The following is a 27,216-nucleotide window of genomic DNA, read 5'->3' as shown; positions in this document are numbered from 1 at the left end:
TCTCAAGCCTGTAAAAAAAAGCAGCACAGCATGTCCTAAAATAGCCGAGTACAATCAAAGTATATATATTATATCCAAAATTCCTTTTTCAAAAAAATCACGCTCATTTGAATTGATATTACATTTTTTACAACACATATTCAATCAAGCGTTCTTGGAGATATGGTGATATTTTTTAATTTTTAAATAAAAAAAAGCAAGGAAGTTAGCCGTTAATATTTGATATAAAGCTCGCTTCTGTTTCCGTTTTCAAGGTGTTCTATTTGTTCCCATTGAGAGTTACGGTTTTTAATGAATCCTCTAGTCAGGGATACTTAGAAATTGACCACACAAAAGGATGAAATCATAAATGTTATTCCTTTCTGGAAGTTCTGGATGTCTAAAGTAGGCTGCCGCAGTGGCTTATTACCTGTGACGTTTTGCTGCCAATCGTGAGGTCGAGGGCTCGATTTCCAGCCTCATCGCACGAGGGGAAGAGGACACGATGCTTCAGTACTTCAGTGCAGCAGAGCCAAGGCTGCATGATCCGCAAGCGCAGAGTCTTGCGCAGTGAGATGCAGTGCCACAGTTCGGGACCCGTTAGATGACTACACGACCTTGACAAGTGGTCTTTGTCGGCAGGTGTTTACTTGGATGCTTCTCTGCAGGTCACAGAGTGGTTTATTGTGCAATATTGCTTCATTCTTTAATGAAATCTTTATTGAGGCTCTACGATACTGAAAATGGAGTTGTTGAGTTGTTTGAATAAAAATGTGCAAGGAACAAGAACATTCATATAAGACAGTTAATGGAATGCCGACCAAAATTATTTTGTTGAAGGTGGTCCATTAACTGTCTTTCTAATACATGCTGACCAGACGAGATGTCGTCCCATCATTGATTTCTGACAAAAAAATTTGTGCAACGCTCCCGTACAGACATTAATTTGCATTTAAGAAGTACCAACAATTGTTGGCTTTGATAGTGGCTAAATTCATACGTGTAGTTGGCACAGCCACAACACCGCGGAAGATTTTCTCCTGGGTAGTGCTTCGTCTTTCACCAAAAATGGCATCTGCAGACTTGTGGTATTGTTCCAAGCTGCTCTTTTACACAATAGGAATAGTTTTGAACAGGATTGGTTTTGAACAAGCTTGGTACAGTGCAGAAAGAGTGCAATAAATGTGCACAAATCCTAATTAAGAAAACGGCTGCACTTGCGAATGTCAGTGAGCATACTGTGTACAAGTGGATGTTTCAAGCGGGATCAAGAGAAGGCGCCACCATCCCTTACAACACGCTGGTCGAGTGGTACTTCTGAACCTTCCGCTTCTGCCGTCTCTGCAATCCTCCTTCTCCTCTGTTTCTAAAATTTCATGAAGACATGACGTTTTGTTGTCAGAGCGAATGTAGACTGAATTTTCTACCTCTGCTATCACAACAGCTGATCTCGCTGCTTATTTGCAGTAGTGACAGATGCTGTCGTTGCAACCCTCGCCGCTAGCCGATGACAGGGCATGGAAGGGAACCTGTGTTCGTCCTCCTGATTGGCGGAAGAAGCTTATAGCTTCCACAGTGCTGCATGCAACTACTGAAACAGAGTACTGCTACTGCGTCTGTCTTATTCTGCATGTTGCTTCTGAATGTTAAACCTATAATATACTCTTAAATGAATCTACCACACCGATAAGCCTAAAAGGACATAGACATTAACGTGCGACAAAAGAATTTCCCAAGCGACTCGAAATCACGAACCCTCCAATCGCCTATACTGCGTATCCATCCAGTATGTAGTTCCTGTTGAAACATCCAGTATGGGCATAATCGTCGGATCGACCAAATTAATGTAGTTCAATGCTGGAGCAAATGCATGCACTAAAGCCTTTTCTTTCTTTTAATTTTGCGCAGGTGATCACTCCATCGCAACCGGAGCAGTACGAAAACAACTGAAAACTCCTCAAGGCTGGTCCAAGGCATTTTGAGAGAGCAAACGCATCTCGTGCATTTCCAAGTTGCTGCTGACTGAAGGGCCATTGCTCTGCAGCATGTCTTTTTTTTTTTTCAATAAAAGCAAGGAGGGATGTAGATTTATGTGCATGTGGGAGGTGCAGAGGTCGTTTTTTTTTCTTCTTTTTGTGTATGTCCAGCAGATGGAATTGTGGCAACCTTTAAAGTGCCTCTGCAGCATGTTTGGTGGTGTAAAATGCTATTAGAAGATAATGACTTCATGAAGGAGTACATGTTAGTCGTGCTATGTTATATACTTCACTATTTGTTGTTTACAAAAATAAATTACACAATAGATTTCTATTCACAGAGCTCTGTGGCTATTCACTAGCTGATGCCAAAGATCTTGCCACGGAGGTAGTCTTGCTTGGCACTTGGCTCAGCCAACTTCATTGAGTTCCACTCGTAAAACGGCACCTGCCGACAGCAAATGGGGATCACTGTGTAGGTAAGCAGCGGCACAAAAATACACGACATGATCCCCCTTCTCTAGAAAAGAAAGTAGGTACACGTTCATTAATTTGAAAAGATGAGGTTTCTTTAGTGAAATGCACCAAAGGGCATGAGATTGTTTTTATTCATGAAAAGACACTATTGCCAGAACAGTTACATTTGTGACTGGCAGGAGGCTACTCCAAAGAAATCTGATTACACGCATGACACAATCGGCAACAATGCACTCTGCCATCAAGACAACTTGAGAAACAATATGGCAGCCCCCCAAACAGGGTGGCAAATGGCGGATGAAACTCTGCAATTCTTCAGTCTTAAAACACTGCACAAACTACAGACACAACTGAAGTGCCACAAGTTGCTGGCTAAAGCTCTTTTAAAACTCTTTTAAAGTCCAGTTTTAAACTCCATGCAACCATATGCTCCATATGGGGGCATGGAGCTTTTTTATATGGAATACCACGTGATCGTATCATTATGAATACAGGGTTTTGCATTTCTCCAATGGAGATTCTGGCAATAATTCTCAAAGAAATTAATGCAAAATTTCCCGTCTATCTGTGTTTTTCCAAAAGTCACAGTTTCGCCTGAAAGGCGAAGCATCGATAGTGATAGCAAACTAGTGGACAGCTATACGAAGTAAGGATAGTAGTTTTATCGGTCGTATAAACTTGTAAACATAGGTACACTAAATTAACAAGCTTGGTGCCGTGCGCACAAGCAAACATGAATGTATCTCAGTGATCACCACGGAAACTCGCCGTCAAAACACTGAAATGAGTCAGCGCCCCAGCAGCAGTGAGCGAATTGAGCTTCATGCCGGCGCTCACATCAACACGATGGTAGCCATGAAAACACGGGGAGGGTGGACTCTGCCCCTGCCGCAGATGGCTTTCAAGATACAGCCGCACGGGCAGGCGCGCTTGCAGTGCAGAACGCGAATAATTGACTTTATCCAAATTCGTTGTATTCAAGTTCGACTGATTCCTCTCGTGAAAGCTACAATTCGTGAGAGCGATAGTCGATACTACACAATTTTAACAACATACTACTAGTAATGTCGCTTCTGCACCTTTTCTTACTTGACAAGCCTGCTTTCACAGCAGTTCACTTTGCTAATGCAAAAGCATAATTTACTAACACATTTTAACTTGCGCACCTTGTTAACGCAACATTGTTAAGAGACGGGCAGCAAGGAAAACGAAGAGGTGCATTGGCGAACTTTCAATGTAACTATGTATTAGGAGTGCTGAAACACACAAATCAGGTGCAGTGCAGTTTTGTGGGTGGAACTTGTACTGAATTTTCGGGTTGTAGCCGAGTGTTTCCCGCAGCAGCTTCTCTTCGATGATGAAGCACCAGGTATACGGACCACTGGAGCACTAGTCGTTTCATCGTCTAAGAAAATATGGCACTGAGGCAAGCGCAGACAGTCAAAGAGAGTTGTGCTTCTAAAGCGCTGAACAAGGCAGGTTAACAAAGCGACACTCGAAAATGACTGACAGCTGTACAATGCAGTTAACCTAAATGCTGAAGATGCATAAAACTATCAACAGTTCTTCATACGGCCAGGTCATGTTAACAGTTTCACTACAGCTCTATCACTTCTTCTGAAGATTTGACAGTGAAGAGACCTTTTATTTTTTTACTGAAAAGCAAGAATTGCACTTACCAGAACCAGCTGATAACCGAGGATCTCGAGGTGCCTTATTTTAAGTTGCTGGTAACCCGTAATCTGAGGGTAGTTGTCGCAAAAGCTCTTCTCTCCCAGCACGAGGACAGCGATCCTGCATTAGTAGTGTGCATACAATTGATAGCACATTGATGACTGCGGACTAGACTCGAGACATTGCATTGCTAAAAAGGATATGACAGATAATATTAGACTTTACTGAACATCATTCGTCGTTTACATCTAGAATAACATTAACTATGGTCATCGAAACGTTCCATATATTGAAAATAAATAGAATGTGGTAGGACCTCGTTAATGCAAAGTCTGCTGAACTGTCTAATAATGTTACACCATCTTCTGAAAAGGCGTATCTACGAGTTGCCCGAAATGAAGACAAAAAAAAAAATACTGATAAAGATACTCAACTGATAGTAACGCTACTCTTCTCAAGAATTGCTGTGGATGATAATAAAGTGCAGTGACTACTTCTGTCAAGGAGTGGCACTGCCATCCACTTTCTTGTCGAGGTAGGGTGTTCAGTAGAGGAACGTTCTAGAATACGGGGGTGGGAGCATCCATGCTTGAAACCTCTGCGGGCCATCACTCGGGCATGCGCATGGAGGTAAATGATGCTGTTTTGATATCGTATGTCGACTTCTGTTAATTCAACCCTGACAGGTCTGACGAAACCGATCAAATTATCTGGCAGGTGGAATTGAACAAAATTTTTTTAAAAATCTAAACATGCCGCTGGTTTACTTGGCAGTATTTGCCCGATTCTAACATGCCCCTAAATGAAACACATGCTCGTTTTCAATGTGTAGAAAGCAGAAAACTAACATAGAGATAACATTAAAGCTTCTAAACAAAGTATAAATCTAATGCGCACCCAATTATTCCAGAAGAAAAATAGGCAAGTGTCTTAATATGTGTTGAGCAGTGGCGGCATGTTTCCTAAAGTCAAGCCTCACCTTCATAGAGAAAAAAACGCCGCAAATGCAGTTTATGGTCCAATTTTCTTGTTACAAAAAACAAAAAGCGAGCGCATTACAATTGAGAAAATACCGTAATGAGAAATTGTGAGCTATTGTTATTGCTGAATAATATTCCTAGGGCAAGCCGAAAATAAGTGTTTTCGACGGGAGATGACATGTGTTCAAGGCATTCACTGTCCCCTAAGCTCCGCCTAGACAGGCGCGGCAACTAAAGGGGTTGATTGCGGTCACTACAGGGGACTTGTGTGCTGACTGGTCACGTTTGAATTGACCAGCGAAGGCCAATTTGAGGTTCGAAATAACAATGTCTGGGCCCATAAAAATGCATGGGCGCTGGCCAGGACTTTCGGTCACGATCGAATTAACCAGAGTCTAATTAACGGAGGTCTACTGTATATCAATATACCTATGTAATGCGACATGAGCTCGGGCCCTGCCGGTGCAGTTAGGTGCGGTAAAAGTGGCGTAAATGCACGCATTCATAGCGCCCGCTGTATGCCCTTTCAGGAAATATAAAGATGGCCCTAGCAGTGGCAGCCAGAATGCGGTGCTGAAGGCATTCTTTTCTCAACTATCTTTGCAGCTCCCATCTACATTAGCAGTGTTTGTGGCTTTCACCTTTACTATATTTCAAAACTCTCGAATTAACTTGCATACCTTTCAGAATGATGTCATTTCTGTGCATTCTAGTCTATGCGAATAGTTATTCTGTCCTTAAAGGGCCTACACCAGGCTCAGGCATTGCAAACGGAAAAGTGCGGCGTGTACATCACGCAGTGCTGATCATGTCTGCAAAATATGAGGTATATAACACGCCAAGTATAAGAACACCTGAAAATTCAAAACAAAAGCCCATGCACCCTTCTTATTGGTGTCTGTGGAAACAGGTCGAAGCCATTTTGGAATTATGTATATTTAAGATGAATTAACAAGAGCCCATAGCGGTGGAAAAATGCATGGGACTTGAAGGGGCGGAATTTTTCATAGGTAGATGCACAGTTATGGTGGGCACTCGGGGAATCCATTAAAGGAACGCGTGTTGTGGAACGAGAGGCCACGAAGGAACACCTTGACATGGAACAAACAATAGCAACTTAAACAGGCCAAAGCAGAGGACGAACAGTGGTCAATCGACAACCGGAAAGAAGTCAAAGTCAGCTGAACATTGTAAATTACCCCCAATTTTATACTCCGGTTTAATTAGTCATGACAAGCTGGATGCGTATTTAAAGAGGTTTGAGCCCGCAGCGGCTCGTTGCAAGCGCCATGAGGAAAAGTAGGCCAATCGCTTAGTCTGTTCCCGAGTGGAGAAGCCTTGAAGGCCTTCGGTCGCCTGTCACCAGAAGAGAGTCCATGAGAAAGAGTCCAATAACAGAAAACTAGCCATGCTCCAGAGGTTTCTTTATGGGCCGAAGGCTGCCGTCATAATTTTCTAAAAAGCAAGCTGCAAGACGGCGAAACTAGGAAACAGTATGCTACAAGACTGCTGCAATTTTTTTTCCCATGGCTGGAAATGTCCAATAAAAAATTTAGAGGAAGCCTAAGCTTTGCCTTTAAAGGGCCCCTAAACCACCTCAGATATTTCTTGAACATTTTGAGTAAATATGCGCATCGAGTTCAGAATGCCGTCACAACCAAAGATGCCAAACGCTGCAGTGCTACGCACCGCGGACGCGTCACAAAATTAAAAAAAAAAAAAAAAACGCCGTCCTCTCGTGGCCTTTCCAGTATCCCCACCGGTCGTCACGATGTCCGCAGGCTGAATCTGGTGAGGTCAACGTCGGGGACGATGCCCATTGGTCGAACAAGAACCTACGACTTCCGGTTTGTCTGCTAGCAGGTACGCGCGCTCCCTGCTCTTCCTTGTCGTCGCTTGTGCGTCCTTGCGAATCGGCAATTACAGCCTGCAATGCAAGTGCCAAATCGCTCGCGTTCCAACACAGTTGTGCTTAGCGGTCTGATTAGCTGTGGGAACAGAGTGCCACAGTGTTGGCCTTTCTAGATGAGTGCACAACACAGGGTCTATAGCGGCACGCTTCGCATGAACACGGGCCAGCACCGCAGCAACAGCGGGTAGCCGAGAAGCGCCGAGTCCACGTCCCCGTTACCAGCACGGTAACTCGCCGCATGCTGTTTACAATTCGCGGGCCGCCGTTCAACGGCGGTTTTCATTGGCAACGGAGAGATTTCCTTGCCGTAGACAAGGTGACACTGGGACCCATTTGTGCGGTAGCTTCATCGCCACCTCCACCGATCGCTCGACGGCGCCGATATTGTCGCTAGGCCTTTTCCGGCTCACTTCAAAGCTAAAACGGCGCTAAGGAATGAATTACCGACGCTCACAAGCCGCAATATTTTCTTACCATTGTTATCGCTCTTTGCAATAATTGTACCCGAAGAAGAAAACACGCTTATATTAGCGGCACCGTCGGCTGCGATGTGAGCACAGCCGAGCCGGTTGTCTCCCGTCGGTAGCCGTGCACGGCTGCAGCTGAGCTCAACAAGTATCGGAGCTCTCGAGTTCATGTTTAACGTTTGACAGTGGATATCGTTCTTCATAAAATGTACAATTTACGCATCACTTTATCCAGGAAAAATTATTTTGCTTGGAACAGAAGCTGCAGCCGATGTTTTCGTCGCCGGTGGCAGAGGCGCGCAGCTTCGCAGTCGTCCATTGGCCCGTTGATCGTGCCGCGGGCAGTGCGCCGGCCGAACTACTGTCTACTTTGGACACCTCTCGCGCGGCAGACGTTCTAGGGCACGGGAGGCCAGTTCGCCGTCGTGAATGTGCCTTAACCGGAAGTGGGAGGTGTTTTGAAAAGCGCATTGGCGATGACGTATGTCACGTGACATTTGGAGCAGCACTCGGCGAGGAGGAGAGACCAGCCGACGAGGAGAGTAGCGAAGGAAAGAGTGAAATGAGCGAGGGCCGTTTTTCGATCATCAAACGCGTGTAACTCCGCTATTATGGCACCATTTCGAAAAATTCTCGCGGCTACGTGTTCGTTGTAGACTCACGCGCAACTGCAACACCACAACTAAATTTAGACCTCTGGGTGGTTTAGGGGCCTTAAAAGTGGAATGCGATAGCATTCAAAGATCCCTGAATCCTACCTACCCGGGCGTGCCGCTGTTGGTATGGCAGAAATGCTATAAAAGGGGTTTGTGTTTGAGTGTCCTCGTAACTGAATTATGTTTTCTCTTATATTCAAATTACAATCCGACGCTATCAAGTATGTAGGTTGTGGTTAAGTCGTACTTTACGATTTTTTTAACGGATTTTACTTTGAGAAATTCAATTTTGTTTACTAGTGCCTTGCGCCACGCGAAGGGCCTGTGCGGTCGGGGTAGTTCGGGATGATTGTCTCTGCCAACGACGCCAGTGCGCCCATGCCGACACCGACGCCGGATTTTGTGCGACATGGGACCGTTAACACTATCATGTTAAAAGAAAAGGTCTTTGCATCCATGTGCAACTTTATTATGACTGAGCAGCTTTTGAATAATTGTCACAGTCAGCTGGTGCTCTTCCTACAGGGGAAGAACTGTATGACCTTTGAAGATGTGGCAGAGACCGCAGATCTCTTCTTAGAGGTGCAACAGCAACGAAACTTCTAGTTTTAATAGCGGAGCTGTCCAAGCCGGAGGTTGGTCCGTATAGCGTAGACCAGAAACTGTGCCTGGCGATGGCGTCACCGCGCGTTGACTAGCAACCACTTGGTACAGCTGCGCCTCACTTCGCCACCGCTCTGCACCGCCGCGCCGAGCTGCTACGACCGCGCACCTGCTCCGTCTAGCCATGACGTCACTTCGCATTGCCTAGCAACCACATGTGCCTCGCTTCACCTAGACATGTCAACTCTTCGCCAGGCCGCGTCTTGAAGTGCGTCATGCGGCCAAGCGAGAATCTGCGTTTCGGCGGCGAGCGGATCCAGAATACCATCCCGAAGCTGTAGCCGAGAAGACGTGTCGTCAAGTCGAAGATCCCGAGTTTCGAGAACGCGAGAGTCTGCGTTTGAGTATCCAGCATCGTTGGGATAGCGACCCTGGCTGTAGCTTGGTCGATCACAAGCTCCGCAGTTTGCTCCAGCCTTGCACCACCAGTGCAAGCTGCACTCTTTTTTTTTCCAGAAGTCATAAAACATCAGTTACAAAAACCAAGATGGGAAGGGAATACACTTCCCCCAAGTCTCAACCCAGGTGTTTTGTTTGTGATCGACCTGGATACAGAGCACCTGATTGCGGGATGAGATCCTAGGAACTCTCATATAGTTAACCGTTGTTAACCAATGTTTTGAAATATGTTGCAAGATAGGCTGGCACCTGCGGCCGCCGGCCGCTGCAACGAGAACGACGAAGTGTGTACTGGAACGCACGCTCCCCGAGTGTCAGCATAGATTTTTTAAAAAATAACACCGGTTTGCCAAGGCCTCAATTGCTAACTTCATGACATTTTCTGGTGGAGTTGCTGGGTAAATGATACTATCGCCCGAGACACAGCGTACTACTGACTCGTCGCCAGTGTGTAGTCCGACAGAGCTCACCCCGGTACACGTCCGTACCAGCCGTTGTCTTCAGGGGCTCCAGCCACAGCATGGTCTGCTACCTGATCCTACCAGGACGATGCATCAACCGTCTATTGCTGCGCTTGCCGCGCCGACGCAGATCCTTTTGCATCAGCCGCAAACACCCAATGTGTTCAGCGGAGGTGCTCTTGAAGACCTCGAAGACTGGCTTGACCACTTCGAAAGGGTCGCCGAATTCAACGATTGGTCCCAAGAGCGCAAGCTGAGTAATATGTACTTCGCTCTCGGGGATTCCGAGACGTGGTTCGAAAACCACGAGGCGACACTGACATCGTAGGACGAATTTCGCCGGCAGTTAGTTGCCACCCACACCAGCGCCGACAGAAAGGAGAGAGCGGAGTTGGCGATGCAGGCAAGAATTCAAGCCCCTAATGAGAGCATCACTACGTATATTGAAGATATGGCTTGGCTCTTCAGACGTTCAGACGCTTCAATGCGCGAAGACAAAAAAATTCGACACCTAATGGAGGCGTAAAGCAGGAAATCTTTGCCGGCCTTATCCGCAACCCACCGACAATGCTTGCGGCTTTTCTCACTGAATCCGCTGCAATGGAAAGGGCACTACAACAGTGCACCAGGCAGTACAATCGAAACGTGACTGCAATTTCAAGTGGCGTCTCTAACGGGACACTAAGAAGCGCCGTCAGCGACATGAGAGAATTAATAAGAGCGGTCATAAGAGAAGAGCTCTAAACAATGCAGGCGGTCGAGCCCCCAGTCGCGCGACTTTCTGTGGCGGAGATGGTGCGAGCCGAGATCAGGCAAGCCATCCAAGTTCCTGAACGCTTCGGCGCACCACAGCCGCAGGAGGAAGTTAGGATGACTTATGCGGAAGCCATACGACGTCCGTCGCTGTATAATACCTCAAACGTCGTGCGCACTACCGAACAGACAGAAGTCGGGTTCAGCCATCGTAATAGTATGCCGTTTATCAACGAGTCCAGGTCAAGAAAGAGTGATGTCTGCCGCGCTCCTGACCACAGTCCGCTCTGTTTTTATTGCGGCATATCTACAGGACCTATTCCTACTGACGCGTGGGTCTCCATGGGTTCTCTCCGAATGCGCCGCGTCCACGACCTGGAGATCGAGAGCTTCCTGGCGAGTCGTCCCAATTTCTTCGAACAGCCAAGGCACGAGCCTCGCTCTTCGTCACCAGCTCCGTCACGATACCGGTTGCCGAGTCCTGCCTTCCGTCGAGACGCCCTTAGGCGCCGTTCGCCCAGCCCTGCAAACCGGGAAAACTGAGTTCAGCGACCTCCGGAGGTGAGGCCGCTGACGCCGAGTGTACCGAATATCCTCCATTACGACACAAGCGACGTCGGCAACGACAAGACCGGCGTTCAAACGCACTCAGGTGATCCAAAGCAAGTCGTAACATCAGATATACCGGTCAGCATAGACGACAAAGAAGTCACAGCTTTAGTCGACACTGGCACGGACACCTCTGTTATGAGCCGAGAACTTGCGGCTAAACTGAAAAAAGTTTGCACGCAGCGGACTGGGTCGCATGTCCGTACTGCCGGAGAACACCTCTTAAATCCCGTGGGCAGGTGTACAGCACGAGTGAATATTCGTGGCGTTATGAACATTGGAGATTTCATTATCCTGCCGAGTTGTTCGAGAGAGTTGATCCTTGGAATGGACTTCCTGCACGCTAATGGAGCCATCATTAATTTGCAAGGGTCGCGGGTAACGTTTTGTCCCACGCCCGCTGTCACGAGGACTGACATCGTACTGCCTGCGGAGCAATGTACTTTACAAGAAAAACTTTGAAAACAGTCAGGAAACGTTTTTTCTCGTCGTCCATATGGCATTGCGCCAAGAGGTTCTGCAGGCATGTCACGACGACCCCTGTGCCGGACATTTAGGCTTCACCAGAACACTAGCGCGCATACGCCAGTGATACTACTGGCCACGGCTATTTTCGTCTGTTCAGCACTATGTAAAAACCTGTCGTGACTGCCAGAGGCGTAAAGTACCACCCGTCAAGCCTGCCGGTCTGCTCTAACCTCTGGACCCACCTCCAGCGCCGTTCCAACAAGTGGGCATGGATCTTCTAGGTCCGTTCCCTACGTCATCTTCGGAAAAAAAATGGATAATCATCGCAACCGACTACCTAACCCGTTACGCTGAGACCAAAGCTGTGCCCCGGGCAACCGCTGCTGAAGTCACCAAGTTTTTCGTCCTCAACATTGTACTGTGCCATGGTGCACCCGTTGTCCTCATTACTGATTGCGGTGCAGCATTTACTGCTGATTCAATACAAGAAGTGGTCACGCTGACGCAAAGCAACCATCGGAAAACCACGGCTTATCACCCCCAAACTAACAGATTGACAGAGCGCCTTAACAGAACACTGGCCGATATGCTCTCGATGTATGTTGATGTAGAGCACAAGACATGGGACGAAATTTTGCCATACGTGACATTTGCCTATAATATAGCTCTGCAGGAGACCACCCAGCTCACCCCATTTGAAATTGTCTACGGACGTTGCGTCACGACACCTTTAGACGCCATGCTTCCAGTAGACGACGGCACCACGACAAGTGAGGGCGCTGATGACTTTATCCAGAAAGCAGAGGAAGCTTGCCAGCTTGCTCAGAACCGCATCCGCAGCCAGCGGAGTACTGACGCCCGTCGTTACAACCAGAGCCGACGGAATGTCCAGTACAACCCCGGCGACAACGCGTGGGTGTGGACACCTGTCCGTCACCGTGGGCTCTCCGAGAAACTATTGTGACAATACTTCGGACCATACGAGGTTGTGCGCCGGCTTAGTGATGTGAATTACGAGATCCTGCCCCAAAGCGTTGATCCTCGCTTGAGCCGACGACGCCCCCGCCCCGAAGTTGTACACGTAGTACGGATGAAGCCATACTACACCCGCGAGTGAAGTGCACCTTTCAAACCCTTCGCTGTCCTATGTAGTGTTGTGGTTATCCTTAATTTTTGTGACCACATTTGCCATTAGAGTTGTCCTACCACCTTATGCGCTTTATTTTATCCAGCCGACCGGGACGGTCGCTTTTGAAAGGGGAGAAATGATGCGAGATAGGCTGGCACCTGCGGCCACCGGCCGCTGCAACGAGAACGATGAAGTGTGTAGTGGAATGCGCGCTCCCCGAGTGTTAGCCTAGATTAAAAAAAAATAATAACACCGTTTTGCCAAGGCCTCGATTGCTAACTTCGTGACAATATAAGAGTTTCAGTTAACGAGGGTTTTTTCCTGGATCGGTGCCAACTCCATGTATTTTTCACCTCTTATCTTGGAATACTTTTGCACCTAGCTCCGTATATCAACAAAACCGCCACGCTGAGTTGGTATTGCAGGTCGATTATTTTTTGAGATACGAGCACTTTCGCAATATGCATAATTAGGCTTTGGACACGTCGTTGCCTACTTGCAACAGCGTTTGCTTGGCACTGCACAAGGATTGCTGTTGCCCGTAGACGCCCAACGTGCTGGTTGCCGAGTTGCACAATATCTTGCAAAAGTGATCTACCGAAAATACCGCTCCCAGTATAATGAGATCTTGCAAAAAATTTTGCAGCCACAGGCACCTATATTTTGAAAGGCTCTATGTGGTCTATGCGAGGTCAGGGGCTTATATTATAGTGAATTCGCTAATCTCAAAACTCCGTTTATTTCGAAAATTTCCCCGGTCTTTAAAACTTTCTAGTGAAGAAGGTTTTACTTTATTTCTCCTGTATTGTTGTAAAGCATGCGGGGCATAATGTGAAGGCATTTCCGAACTGGCGGTTCGAAGACGACGATGTCCTGTATCGTGCCACCAGAAGATAAATCAGACACATCTGAATCTGCCAATGACTAAAAACAAGAGGAAAACATTGGCAGTACTTTAAGAACATGCAGTGCAATGGCTGCACATCAGTTGCTGGTGTTACAGGGAGAAATGTTCTGCCACACTGTCTCTGTCTAGAGGGATACTGGAAGCAACATGCTGGTTGCGCTCCATTCACTGGTTCCAGATGTAGCCCTTACAGCCACCATTTTGTTGGTCGATGGCAGAAATAGAGATTCACTTGCCATTTTTATCAGGAAAAGTGACAGTCGAGTATACGACTTCACCTCCCTACGGTGTCGGGCAACATCTGCACATCAAACTTATGGCTCTGGCCAGTCACCCTTGCTCCTCAGCACAATAGTACAGTGGAATCTCGATGATACGATCAAGGCTAATACGAATTTCCGGATGATACGAATTTTTCTGCGGTCCCGGCCGAGCCCTATTACTTTGCAACGTGCTAGAGAACGGTTGTTACGAATCGATTTTCGACCTGCGTCGGTTGATACGAAAAAACGCCGCCCCACCGACGGCCGCGAAAGAGAACAGCGCGCAGTCACGCACATTTTCCCATTCTCTTTTGGTGCGGAGGCGCGGACGCGGCGCTGGACAGCGCGGAAGCCGCGACTGAGCGCGAGGAGTTTGAAGCGGTGGCGCTTTTGTTGCTCTTCTTGTCTCTTCGCTCGCTGCGGCGGCCGCGCTTCCCCACGCGCGGCCGCCGCAGCAAGCGAAGGTTCGTGCGGTCTATCGCTTCAACGGAAACTGAGCGGCGTAAGCACAGCGCATACAAAGGTCAAAGCCGTGTGGAGATCGCTTTCAAGATACAGTGCGCGCGCCAACACCGACAGCCGGCACAGGCGCAAAGTACAAGAACGCATTTGTTGGCAGAGTAGAAGCCGCACACAACACAACTTGGGAGGAGTCGGCGAATCGGAAGTTAGCGACTAATGATGCACCGACAGCAAGGTGGGCTTCAATAATGGGTGTGGAACTCCTAGCTCACTTCTGGCCGACTAAAAAACCCAGGGACATCGACCGATGCCAATGACCATTAAATTTGGGAACCTGCAATTGACTCGGCAGTCTTTTTGTCAAGAACAATAGAACGACAAGACATTGAAAGCCTGTAGGAAAAATATGGGCACAGTAATTCCTGACAAAAGCTACTCTCCTCACTAGCAGAGGCGCTGTCACACAGTGCACGTGTAATGTGTTTGGCTCCCACTGGTGGCAAGTTTTTTTTTTGTCAATTTTCATTTCCATCTTTTCTTATTACATTTCTACATTTCAGTTAAAAGAACAGTTGCCTTGCCTTATGCTTTTCCTGGCTCCATCGTCTGTCGGCTACATGTGGTAGTCACTAATAAAAAAAGGCTCAGTTTTGCCTGTGAACATTGAAGCACTGATAGCGATAGCAGATTATTATGCAATCACATGAAGTAATGTTTGTAGTTTTTATGGGCTGTACAACTTGCAGTCAACATTCGCTTACTAAATAAGCAAGTGCGTCGTGTTGTCACGTGCCCAAAGACAAACATGAACAGCTGTCACTCATTGACTGTCACATGTAAGAGGCCGCCTGTGGCGCGAAAAAGAAGAGGAGCACGCGATGCCCGTTGTTCCGAACGGCGCGAGCGCGCGAGGCGCACGAACCGAGGCATAGTCGAGGGATGAACGGCGCTGTCCGTGGAGTTTCAACGTGGCACCGGGTCAGGAAGGTCGCATCTCCAGCTACATTCTGGCGACGGGAGACTTGGGGGTCTGGTTGAGTCCGCGACGCTGGCCGTCCAAGGTGTGGCCGTCGACCTCGGCAAGTTCGGGCGAGGCTCCTGGACGGGCTGCAGCTTCTCACAGCAGGACCAGGCACCCCAGAGAGGATCCCCCTTCTGCGGCAGACCGGCGCGTTTGATTCTCCTCGGGACGCCACGTCGGCACTCCTGAAGAAGTTGCGACGCATCCCGACGCTAGGCCTAGGCAGGTGGACCTAAGTAACGCCGAGCGCCATCGCTGACGAGTGCATCACCGACGAGATACCGACGAGCTCACCACCGACAAAGGAGGCAACGCGAGTCGTCGGCATCTACTGCAGTAACGACGCCCCGAATGGATGCGACTCGGACCCGACGAGAGGAGCTTCAAGTCGGCGGTCCGTAAGAGCCCACGTTTTGTTTACGACGCAGTTAGGCCGGGGCCAAGGTGGCCAGACTTTGGCGAGCTAAGACTGACTGAGAGACATTAAGGCGGAGCGAGGCTCCAGAAATGAGATAGTTGTTTGGTAGTAGTGTTGTATTAAGTTAGAGATTTGGTTTATCTATTAAGTAAGCTTTTTCGTGGAGTTATGTCTAGTTTCGCGTGCCTTTGGTTTGACTTTCGGCTTTAGTGTTGTGTGTCGCGTGCGTTCATCGTTCCTGTACGTATTAAATCCTCGTTTGCCATGCCGCCAGTCGTGTCTCTCCTCCATCGAGAGTAGCGCATGTACGCAACTCTCCGCACTCCCAAGTAAAGGTGACAAGCACTGATAGCGATAGCAGATTATTATGCAATCACATGAAGTAATGTTTGTAGTTTTTATGGGCTGTCCAATTTGCAGTCAACATTCGCTTACTAAATAAGCAAGTGCGTCTTGTTGTCACGTGCCCAAAGAGAAACATGAACAGCTGTCACTCATTGACTGCAAGCACTCGCTGTCACAACTCTGCTGTGATGAGGAGTGCCACCAGCAGCCTGTTTGTCCAAAAGCAAACATTTCGTTCTGCCGTTCGTTTCACAATTTCAACAGTTCCGCATCTTTGAAACTAGGTCGTATGACCTACAGCACCAGGCATGTGAGAAGATAGCGTAGTACATGAACCCACCAATATTCTTGGCAGATTGGACAACTTGGGACACTGAGTACGTTCCACTGGTTATAAAGTATTATCAGAGTACTGGTGCCACTGGTTATGTGCACATTCTTGGCCAATCCCCAATAATGGGTACGTGCCACTGGGTCCAAATAGACAAGCAAAACAAGAGGCAAGAAGAAATTGAAGAATTCGGTTATGGAGAAGTGAACAAGTCTGCAACAGAAGCAACAGAGTATGGAGAAAGATGTTCAGTGAACAAAATGGGACCAGAGTGCGCACTGAGCAAGAATTGTTGAACTACATAAAAGTGAGAAAACTGAAGAAGTACTAGGCTACAGAGAAGTGAAGAAGTTGCCATCAAAAGCAGCCGAGTATGTGAAAAGAATTTAGGTGAACAAAATGGGACCAAAGTATGTGCTGAGTGAGAAGCGCTGAGCTATGTTCAAGTGGAGAACGAGAAGTGAAGACATTGGAGTAAACATCAATGAAAACTTAGCTTATAGCCAATTCCCACATAATACGAGGGATCCGCCACTTTCTAGGCAACGTCACCACACCAGATGCTCCCGAGTCCTTCATGTCAGGAAGCCTAGTTTCTACTCCCCAATGTACCTTGCGTCACACTTTTGAGAAACAATCTATGACACAGAAATTGATCAACGATTTAAAGATTCTGTAATCTGCATTGAATAATACATCTCAAGCGAACAAAGTTTATATATTGCACACCCCTGTGAAATATATCAATAATTTGGAATAAGTCTTTTGCAAAGCCCTTGTAAACACTGCAACTAATCCACGTAAGCTGCAAATTGTTATACCAAATTTGTCCAGTTTGGATGCTCTAACAGATGCAGTTTACAGAACTGCAATATCTGTTTTGCATGCAGCGCTACAGATTTGTAAACTTCATGTTTCTGTTTCTTCAAGCTAACCAATTTATGGCAATTTTTGCAAAACATTCAGGTCATGAATCGAAATTCTGTTTCCTATAGTCACTAGTGTCTCTCTAATGCAACAAATATCATTAAAATCAGTCCATGAAAAGCATTATCCCAGAAAAGCATTTCTGTATTTTACATGTACGGTATGGATGCTTACACGGCAACGGGTAAGAAAAAAACTCAGACGAGAGCCATTTCGTAGCACCTGCGTATTCCAAAACGTCTTCTTTCTTTTTCTTTGCCTACACTGGCTGGCCGTGTTTATTTAACTTCTTTTTCTACATGTGGTGTTTGAATAGACGGCATCAGAGTAGGGCCTGAGCTAAAGCTTCTTCTTAGGAGCTGAAAATGATTATAACGAACTAAAAGCGAGCGAAATAAACTGCCGTATCTGCCTTTCAAAAGAAAATAAAGATTCTGGCTAGAATGTGCTAAAATGTTCCAAGCCCACTGCCTCAAAATTATCGGATGTATTTTATCTCAAGCAGGCAGTAGATGCTTTTGATCGACAGGTTAATCTAGATGTTGTCAGTCTTAGGTGCATTGGTGCTGACGTAGACTCTGAACCTTTCTGCTGGCTGCGCTTGCTTGTGGCAGCTGCAGGAATCGTAGGAACGGAGCCAACCAGTGTATCGTGACCTCGTGACGCATCTACCTGCTTGGTAAAGAAACCATGAATTGGTTCGTAGAAACAAGTAATATTGTAATAAATTATTCAGAATACTGTGACACTTACCAGTATTTTTTCAATGGTTTTGAAAGCTTAGGTCTTCATTTAAAGCAAAAAAATAAAAGCCAAGTCAACAATGTTATATCAGTAAACGTGTAAGAACTCTGTTGAGCCTACGTACCTTTTGTGAGCTGTACGTGAGACTGCTGGAGCTTGGCTATGCGGCACCTTGCGGTGTTCCCCGCTGCTGCTGTTGAGTGGGACAGGTGCCTTTGAAGCGTCCAGCTCACAACACAGCTCTGGAAAAGACAAGCGATCAATTTAGTAAGATTCATGACCTCATGCCAAACACTGCTCACCACTTACACATTCACGAGGCCCACTGGGTTTAGAGGGGTGAAGGTTTGAGCTAGTCACTAAATTGGGCTAGCCACTATAAATGGCACTACACCACATAGCCCCATTGAGTCACTGACAAAAAATGTTTTAAAATCTTTATTTTGTGTTATGGTGCATTAATTTGCAGATAAATGTAGCTTTATGAGCTCTCTTCAGATGTGAGGTCTGGTTAAATTTTAACCGCCTGGGGTTATTAGAGTACTTTAGCATAGCATTACCATCCTACCGCCACCATTATTCATACTGGCTGCCATGACTGTGCACTCGCGGAACTTACCACGCTCTTGGAACTTGCTGTTACTGTGTGACAAGTTTACAGGGACGGCATGTATGAAACTGGGCAACACAAAGAAAAACTCCAGCAAAGAGGAGACAAATCGTACACAAATCAGCTGGCCTAGTGCTCCTGAATACCCCACTTCCTCTGTCTCCACGACCCTCCTCCTCCTCTGTGAACTTCAAGAAAATACATCAAATTGCGTCTGGCCCTCCGTCTCCTTCGCCCTCCCGTTTACACACTCTCATGTTCCTACTGCCCATGTAGCCACACCTATTTTTATGCTAAAACCACGATCTACGTGCTAAAACCACGACCTGATTATGAAGCGCGCCGTAATGTGGGATTCAGATTGAGTCCTTTAAGTGCACCTAAATCTAAGTACACGAGCGTTATATTGCATTTCACCCCCATCAAAACGTGGCCAGGATTGAAAACCCACAACCTCGAGTTCAGCAAGAGAATGCCCCAGCCACTAGACTACCGCAGAGCGTCCATGAGCTTTCCCGGAAACCAGACACTACAAGTCAAATTGCAGTGTAGAGGGTGTCACCGACCTTCGTACACATTCATGGGTAATGTTGACTTGACATCACTACTGATCCCTCAGTGAGTGATGCAAAAGGCAAGGCAGGATTTCGGCGAAAGGCACTGGAAGGCAAAATGGTTTGTTATGAAGCAAATATTAAAAAAGAAAGAACAAGGAAGAACTCACGAAGGTGGTAGCTGTAGGGTGCAAATACATGGCACTGCACAAACTGGCTTCCGCCTAGGACGTGCGTCAGGTTGTCTTGAACGTCTCCTTGCAGGGTAGTGAAATGTCTTCGAGCTGCAATTGAAGCAGCACAGACGGCATTGCTTCAAACACAGCTCATTCCACACAGCCCACCGATGGGGTATATTTTATCACATGACATTTCCAACCTTCCATTTTTTTTTTTTTTTGCAGCCAATGAAGGTACAAGCCCTCTACATCCTAAAGTCCTAGACAATATACTGGCGAGAGTCAGTTTGCTGCAAATATTTTACCATAACACTTGTTTTTATGGGTCTGCTCCAATTCTGGCCGGCATCGAAGACAGTCTACATAGTAGACAGCCAAGAAGACAGCTTTGAGCCGAAGTAATGAAAGGCATCTGGAATTGTCTGAAAGACGTCTATTCGACGTGATGCCACCTTGCGGTGACACGAAAAAGCCCACATTATCTCTGTATTTTAACTCTTCGCTTGTGTGAGCCTATGAAAAACACATCACTTACATTAGGTGCATAGGAAACATGACTGCGTTTTCTTGTGCACCGAGGACCTTCCAGTCCAGTTTTTAATCCTTCTGCTCAGCTGCCATCTTGTATGGACAGCAAAGTAGATTGCATCATTTTTTACTTCAATGCTGTCCTCGTGACGCTGTCTACTCTAATTACTTTGCCAGAACTGCAATGAGACTTAAGCTGACCACTGCTTGCTTAGCCGTCTACTATGCCGTCTATGGCGAGTATTGGAACACAACCTAGGAACCAGTTTCGGCTTGTGTACCTAGGAGGTGGCTGCATCGTGATGTCATGATATCCTGGCTTGTTCCATTCATGCAAATGCTACAGTTGCCACATGTAAATGCAGCCGGAATAAACGCATGCAGCGCTCTTGTTGCTGATTTCCTTTTATGAGCAACGTCATTGTAGCTGGCCTAATTGATACAAAAAATTAGCAGATTTTGCTGTGTCATGATGTCACAGTAATCTCGATCACGCCAGGCCCAGCATTTTGAAACTAAATTCAGTATGTGCAAACGCAGCCAGAATAAATGTATGCAGCACTCTTGTTATTAATTTTCTTTTATGAGCAACGTCATCGTAGCTAGCCTAATTGCTACAAAACGCCAGCAGATTTTTCTGTGTCATGACATCACAGTAATCTCGATCACGCCAGGTCCAGCAATTTGAAACCAACTTTAGTATTAAAATAAAATATTCTCAGAAGGTTTTCCAACCACCATACTTGCTAAGTGCCATCTTTTTATGTGTATAACTTCATTTTGAATAATACAGTCGGCTACCGCTAATTCGACCCTTACAAGACCATAAGTTTAGGTCGAATTATCCAAAAGGTCGAATTAAGAAACAGTGGCAAAATGAGCAGATTCAAACCTTAATTTTTTTTTTTTTTGCTTCATGTAGCTTGAGGTGACTGCCAGACTACTTCAATACAGCATTACAATAACTATAAATGTTGGCACCGGTCAGTAGTCCGCCACATATTCAAGTATAGGCATTTTTTAAGTTTTGTATACCAGTAGTTTTACTTCCCTTGAAGCTTTGTTAAGCGTTCTCCACAAGAACCTAGTTGCCTCATGGCCTTCTTCTTAGTATACGTGATGTGACTCTTTCATCGAAGATCAGCTGTAATAACCGCCCCCAAGTATTTATAGCCAGAAACTACTAACCAATTTCTGCAATTGCTAAAATTGTTGCCAAATGCATCGTGTGCTTTTCTGAAGTGCAGGCAGATCGGTATACTGGAATATTTTTTATTTATTTTTAGTTATACAATACTGCAGACCTTGCACAGGTCCAAGCAGGACAAGCGTCATACATACAAAGCGTCTACAGCAGTGTTTCTCAAACTTTTCCAGTACGTGACTCCTTTTAGTAGTACCAAGCCTACCATGACCCTCCCATCTTTATAAGCTTTCTGAAAATTTACTTTTTTCAATGATGCACATATTTACATTTTCATATCTTAAGAGATTAACCACGGCAGAGAGAGCTACAAAAATACTGGTTAGTGCTTTTTAACAAGGATTGGTTTAATCACGTACTTTAATAAGAAGAACATATTTGCTTTCTTGTTACAGCCATTTCTGCTGAACCCACATTCTACAGTTTTGGTGAGACCAAATTGGCTGCTGTTGCAAGGCCGAGTTCACTGAAGTTTTGTGTGTGGCAATTGAAGGTTTAGACTGCCATTTGTCTTGCCGTTTAGCAGTTCATCTTGTGGCCGAGACTTATATTATACTCTGCATAATAAACATTATTTTAGGAGTTATGTCATCATATTAGCAGTACTATTTTTCCGCGTATAACCCGCCAAGGTGTATAACCCACACTCCCAATTACAACATCCCAGAAAAAAAAAAAAAGAAACTGCCCTAACGAATATATATACAGTGGAACCTCGTTGATACGATTCTATGTCATACGTTTTTCGGGATGATATGTATTTTTTTCTTTTCTCGATAAAATGATTTGACTCCTAGCTTTCAAATCCCTAATCAGACCGAAAGTTGAATACGCGTCACCCATCTGGAACCCATATCAAGTGTATCTTGCTAACACACTCGAGTCCTTTCAAAACTGCGTCGTCAGATACATCCATTCATCCTACTCATATGACGTAAGCGTATCATCCATAAGAACAAAATCTGATCTACAGACCCTTGCACGTCGCCGCGCGGCGTGCAAGGGGCTGTAGCCAGCCTCTGCCTCTTTCATAAGTTCTTTTACAGTTCCCTAATTCACGAGCCATATATCCCACCACCTGCACGCAATTCCCTATGAACTAGGCACCCATTACAAGTCTTACAGCTACGCTCTCATACAACTAATTTTTTGTCTTTTTTTTCTCGCACAGCATCAGACTGGAATGCCCTTCCCCACCATGTCGCTGAAATCACTTGCCCAACATCGTTCTTCGAAAATGTGTCTTTGCTGGCTGAAAAATAATCTGTTCTTTCACGTGTAATTTTATTATTTTTTCCCTTCTTTCTGCTTTTATGCACTTGCGAAATGTAGCTTTCTTGTACAGCTTTTCTAAATACCTGTGTTTATGTTATGTTATCAACTGTACTCACCCCTTACGTAATATTCTTAGCAAAGGGGTCTTTAAGGAAATAAAACTGAGCTGAACTGATAATGTTGCGACAGGGCAGAAATAGTCAAGCGAAGTTGTATTTACACGTATTTACAAAATCGCAGAAACGCTGGATACTCAAAATGGCTGCCCAAACCAGCCGCGCACTCTCCTAAGCTAAATCGTCTTCGTTCATGGACATGTCATGCCCTACTGCTCCGTAACATCATGCCCCGGTCGGAAAGCCGCCGTCTCGGCAGTAGTGTTTATGGGGGCGAAGTCGCGGTGAAACAGGGTTTCAGCCTAGAGACGTGGACGACATCAGTCGGAACAGGGGCAGACGATGAACGATAGTCCAGCGGGGAGATTTCGTAGTTGACGTCGCCGAGCTGGTGCAGGATCTTGTAAAGCTCGGTGTAGCGCGGGAGAAGTTTCTCGGACAATCCGATGTGGCGGTTTGGTGTCCATAGAAGAACTAAGGACCCACGGAAGAAATGAACGACTCGGTGGCGGCTGTCGTACCTCGTCTTCTGTGCAAACTGTGAGGCAGTAAGCCGTGAGCTGAGCGGGCAAGCTGGCGAGCTGTGTGAGCCGGGCCAAAGATGTCGCGGGCATACTCTATTGGAATGTTGGTCGCGGGTGGAAGAAGTGTGTCGAAGAGCAAAGTTGGGTGGCGGCCGTACAGCAGATACAATGGTGAAAAGCCGGCGATCTCGTGGCGGGATGAATTATATGCAAATGTTATGTAGGGTAACGAGTCGTCCCAGTCCCTGTGGTCCGAAGAAACGTAGAAGAACAGCATCTCCGTCAACGTCCGGTCGAGCCAGTGAGTTAATCCATTGGTCTGGGGGTGATCTGCAGTGGTCAGTTTGTGCACGGCAGAACAGGAACGAAGAAGATCTTCGACAATGCGGGACAAAAATATGCGGCCGCGATCAGTGAGCAGCTGCCTTGGGGCGCTGTGATGTAGTATGATGTCATACAGAAGGAAATCTGCAACATCCGTAGCGCAGCATGTCACCAATGCTTGCTTATTACCCACTTTTTACCGGTGTTAGACGTAGGAAAAGGGCCTAGGAAATCAATGCCGACGCGAAAAAATGGTTTGGAAGGGACATCAATGGGGTGTAAACGTCCAGCGGGTAATACAGCAGGTCGTTTGGGGCGCTGACAGAGTGCACAGGCAGTGACGTAGTGGTGCACAGAGCAAGACAGGCCCGGCCAGTAAAAGCGGCGTCATACGCGGTCGTAGGTACGGGAGACACCGAGGTGGCCGGTGGTGGGCGTGTCATGTAGCTGCGCAAGAACTTCTACCCGAAGATGTCGAGGTAGAACAAGCAAAAGTTCCGGGGCTTCAGGGCGAAAATTGCGGCAGTACATAACGCCGTAGAGGAGGACGAATGCGCTGATAGCGGGTTCGGGGTGCACAGAAACTACCCGATCGATGAGGAGACATAGAGAGTCATCACGGCATTGTTTATTGCGAATGTCACGCAAGTCTGAAATGGCTAGGACGCAAGCATCCATGTCGTGGGCATCATGGTCTGGACTGTCGACTGGGTGACGGGAGAGACAGTCAGCATCCTTGTGTAAACGGGCAGATTTGTACAGAAGAGTAAAAGTGTACTCTTGTAGCTGCAGCGCCCACCGACCCAGTCATCCGATTGAGTCTTTCAGTGATGAGAGCCAGCAGAGGGCATGGTGATCAGTGTTAACGAAAAATAGGCGGCCAAATAAGTAAGGGCGGAACTTGGCCACTGCCCAAACCAACACCAGGCACTCGCATTCCGTGATAGAAAACTTCCGCTCTGTGGTCAAGAGAAGGCGGCTTGCGTATGCAATGATGCGCTGTGCATTGTTCTGCTGCGGAACGAGAACAGCTTCTATGCCATGGCCGCTGGCGTCCGTGTGAAGTTCAGTAGCAGCGGATGGGTCGTAGTGAGCCAGCAACTCCACCAAAATGCCACGGGGCAGAAATATTCAAGCGAAGGTGTATTTACAAGTATTTACAAAACTACAGCAATGCTGGATACACAAGATGGCTGCCCGAACCAGCTGCGCACTCTCCTAGCTAAATCGTCTTCGTTGTTCATGGACACACCATGCCCCACTGCTCCGTAATATGTTGGATGCTACGATTTTTGGATGGTGTGCTTTATTTTCCGGTTCCCGTGAAGATCGTATCAATGAGATTCCACTGTATATATATATATATATATACATATGCTTATGTTACCCCTAAAGGAACATGATGTTTAAAGAGTATGGGCACCGAGGCTGAAAATTCAACTCTGTTCCAGCAAGCATAATGTACATATAGTTGGACCCTCCATGACCCACAGAGGAAAGCTCATGACCCACAGTTTAAGAAACACTGGTCTACAGAAACGTGTCGCATGCAATACGATTTCTACAAGAGAGGACAAACATTGAACCCGCTTACCAAGAGGAGAGAAAGGCCTTTTTAAAAATTTTATGATACTCAGAAAACAACGGGCAAAGACAACTCAATTTCTATGATATCCCTCAGCTTGCAAAAGCAAAAATGAAGCACGCCTAGAAGGGACATGGCTGTCCTGATTTTTCCAGCAGGACAGCTCATTTGGAACGAGTTATGAGCCCAAATGTTTTTATACTTTTGTGATTGGTACACATGGCGTAGACATGTTGCGTACAAAACCGCACTATGCCTGCTTGTTGTGCCTTCACAGTGCTTGAGAGACACCAATATTTAAGAGAGTTAACCTCTGCTGTCACGTCAGAAAATGAGCAAATGTACCTAATTGGCTGGCTCATTTGTACAAATTCTTTTTTAGTTAAACAACAATGTATTTGCCATTGCATTACCTAGGTCAGCACAAACTTATAGCTCACCATTTCTGAAAACAAAAACAAAAAAGAACTGTGATTCTGCAACACGCGCTTAGTTGGCAAATGACTCAGCTATGACACTTATGAGAAATTCACATAGATCAAGTGCGCCTTGGTACTCTATGCTTCGCTCAGCACAGCTGCTTGTAACAAAGACATTGTGCAAGAAACAGTGGAAGTGTGTATCCGTGAGCAAGCAGACAAGTCCTGCCATCTACACTGTTCATAAATCGGAACAAGAATATTCACATCAAGGGCCAAGAATATTCACATCAAGGGACAAAACTGCAACTTGCCCTTGATGTGAATATTCTACTCCTACTGTGCTATGTGCTTCCATGACTTATGAGTGCAGAGTATTATCAGTCTATGACCATGACACAACCCACAAGCAGTAAAACCAATTTTGCATACCTAGCCTTTTAAAAATAAAGTGCATTTTATGAAGCAGTTTTTGCCCAGTAAAATCACCTAGTCTGTTGGACATCCAAATAATGTCCCAATGTCCATGCATCCTTTTGGAAACAAATAAGGCATCTGCTGGCCATCCAGTTTTGGATGTCCTACCACGGATATCCTGAGAATATCGCACATGGCCTGTTTTGGATATCCTACCACAGATGTTCAAAGGATATTGCACATCTACCTTTTTCAGCATACATGTGAATATTTGTCCTCCAAGAGGCTTTGTCTTGGAGTTTCCTCGTAACAGAATTCAGTTTTCTCACGTCATTGAATTACAATTCGAAACTATCATGTTTGCAGCTCGTGTGTACGCTGTACTTTACTAATTTTCTGACGCAAGTTCAGTTAGTTCAACGAACCACTTGCACATGGCAGAAGGCCTAGCAGAATGAAAAGTACACTGCACTTCTGCTCGCATGCATGCACACGTAACATGCGCACATGATGTATCTGCTCTTGATGCTTGGGTGCTCTGGCCGTTGTACCTGTCACACAGTGGTGTGATGCGAATGTAAGAAATCATTGCAAATATTATGCAAAAGGGCCTGGTACATGTCTGTAATATGAACGCAGCATGCACCGATAATGTCCTTTACGGACATGCAAGGGATGTTCGCAAGACACGAAAAGTGCAGCCAAGCGATCATGTGAGGGACACCCGCAGGACGTGTTCGACACATCCCTAGGATATCCATGTCCTGACAGTGGATGTCCATAGGATATCTATAAGACGTCATTCCCACTGGGTGAAGCAACCAACTTGAAACTGAAGTCACTAAAATGTCGCCATACTGAGTCTTGTTAGAAAAACCAATGAGTGTTCCCAGCAGCATATCTCGGCAGGTCTCATCATCATCATCAGCCTATAAAAAGTCAACGGAAGCTAACGCTTCCCGTTGACTTTTTTCGTCTGATGTGACTGTTTTAGCTTGTTGATTTGACCTCATGACAAATTGTAGCACAGGAACACAAAGACGGACCGACGAAGAGACGATGGAAGAGTGTTAAGAGAGAAGTAGTGCATGTCTGTCCACCTGTGTGTTTCTGCATCACGATTTGTCACGATCCTCTGAGGCTTTCCCTCTCTAACCTGAGTGGCACTCTGTTGTTTGAAATGTGCCATATCTTACCAGCGGCAGCGTCAAACAAAGTGCTCTCCTTACTGTTTAAGGCTCGTGTTGCGTAGAATTGGTCATGGAACCATGGCACGTGCTCTTCCGGAAAGTCCAAGCAGGTTATGCGGTTGAGCATGGCCAGCACCTCCCGCACATGGCGATCCGAGTACTCGCTCCCAACAAATCCTGCATTATTGAAGAGACACCGAAGTTATGTACCTGTTTAGCAAGGCTGGAGATTACTTTTTATGTTTCAACTAATCATTGAGGAATATCAGT

The 27,216-nt window shown here is 46.3% G+C and overlaps 2 protein-coding genes across 3 annotated transcripts in view; one reads left to right on the top strand and one right to left on the bottom strand.

Moving 5' to 3' along the window:
• The window catches only part of LOC119455269 (cysteine dioxygenase type 1), a 289,109-nt gene that overhangs the window by 118,087 nt on the left and 143,806 nt on the right, over nt 1-27,216 (top strand). The window contains exon 5 of one of the 2 annotated variants that reach the window (XM_049668673.1): nt 1,888-2,026. In XM_049668673.1, coding sequence (XP_049524630.1) covers nt 1,888-1,929 — 42 coding nt within the window. In that variant the 3' untranslated portion in view covers nt 1,930-2,026. Of the gene's footprint in view, nt 1-1,887; nt 2,096-27,216 lie in introns of both variants that reach the window. The other variant, XM_037716672.2, reaches the window with a different exon arrangement.
• LOC119455270 (FAST kinase domain-containing protein 1, mitochondrial-like) overlaps nt 2,080-27,216 on the bottom strand; it is a 30,872-nt gene continuing 5,735 nt past the window's right edge. The window contains exons 2-6 of the mRNA XM_037716673.2: nt 26,986-27,123; nt 19,356-19,469; nt 18,146-18,263; nt 4,112-4,226; nt 2,080-2,403 (exon numbers count right to left, since the gene is read on the bottom strand). Of these exons, the coding sequence (XP_037572601.1) occupies nt 2,314-2,403; nt 4,112-4,226; nt 18,146-18,263; nt 19,356-19,469; nt 26,986-27,123 (575 nt within the window). The 3' untranslated portion in view covers nt 2,080-2,313. The remainder of the gene's footprint in view (nt 2,404-4,111; nt 4,227-18,145; nt 18,264-19,355; nt 19,470-26,985; nt 27,124-27,216) is intronic.

The sequence above is a fragment of the Dermacentor silvarum genome, chromosome 6 (assembly GCF_013339745.2).
Source record: "Dermacentor silvarum isolate Dsil-2018 chromosome 6, BIME_Dsil_1.4, whole genome shotgun sequence".
Taxonomy (NCBI): Eukaryota; Metazoa; Arthropoda; class Arachnida; order Ixodida; family Ixodidae; genus Dermacentor; species Dermacentor silvarum.
The sequence above is the reverse complement of the archived record's forward strand: the minus strand, read 5'-3'. Positions and strand labels throughout refer to the sequence as shown.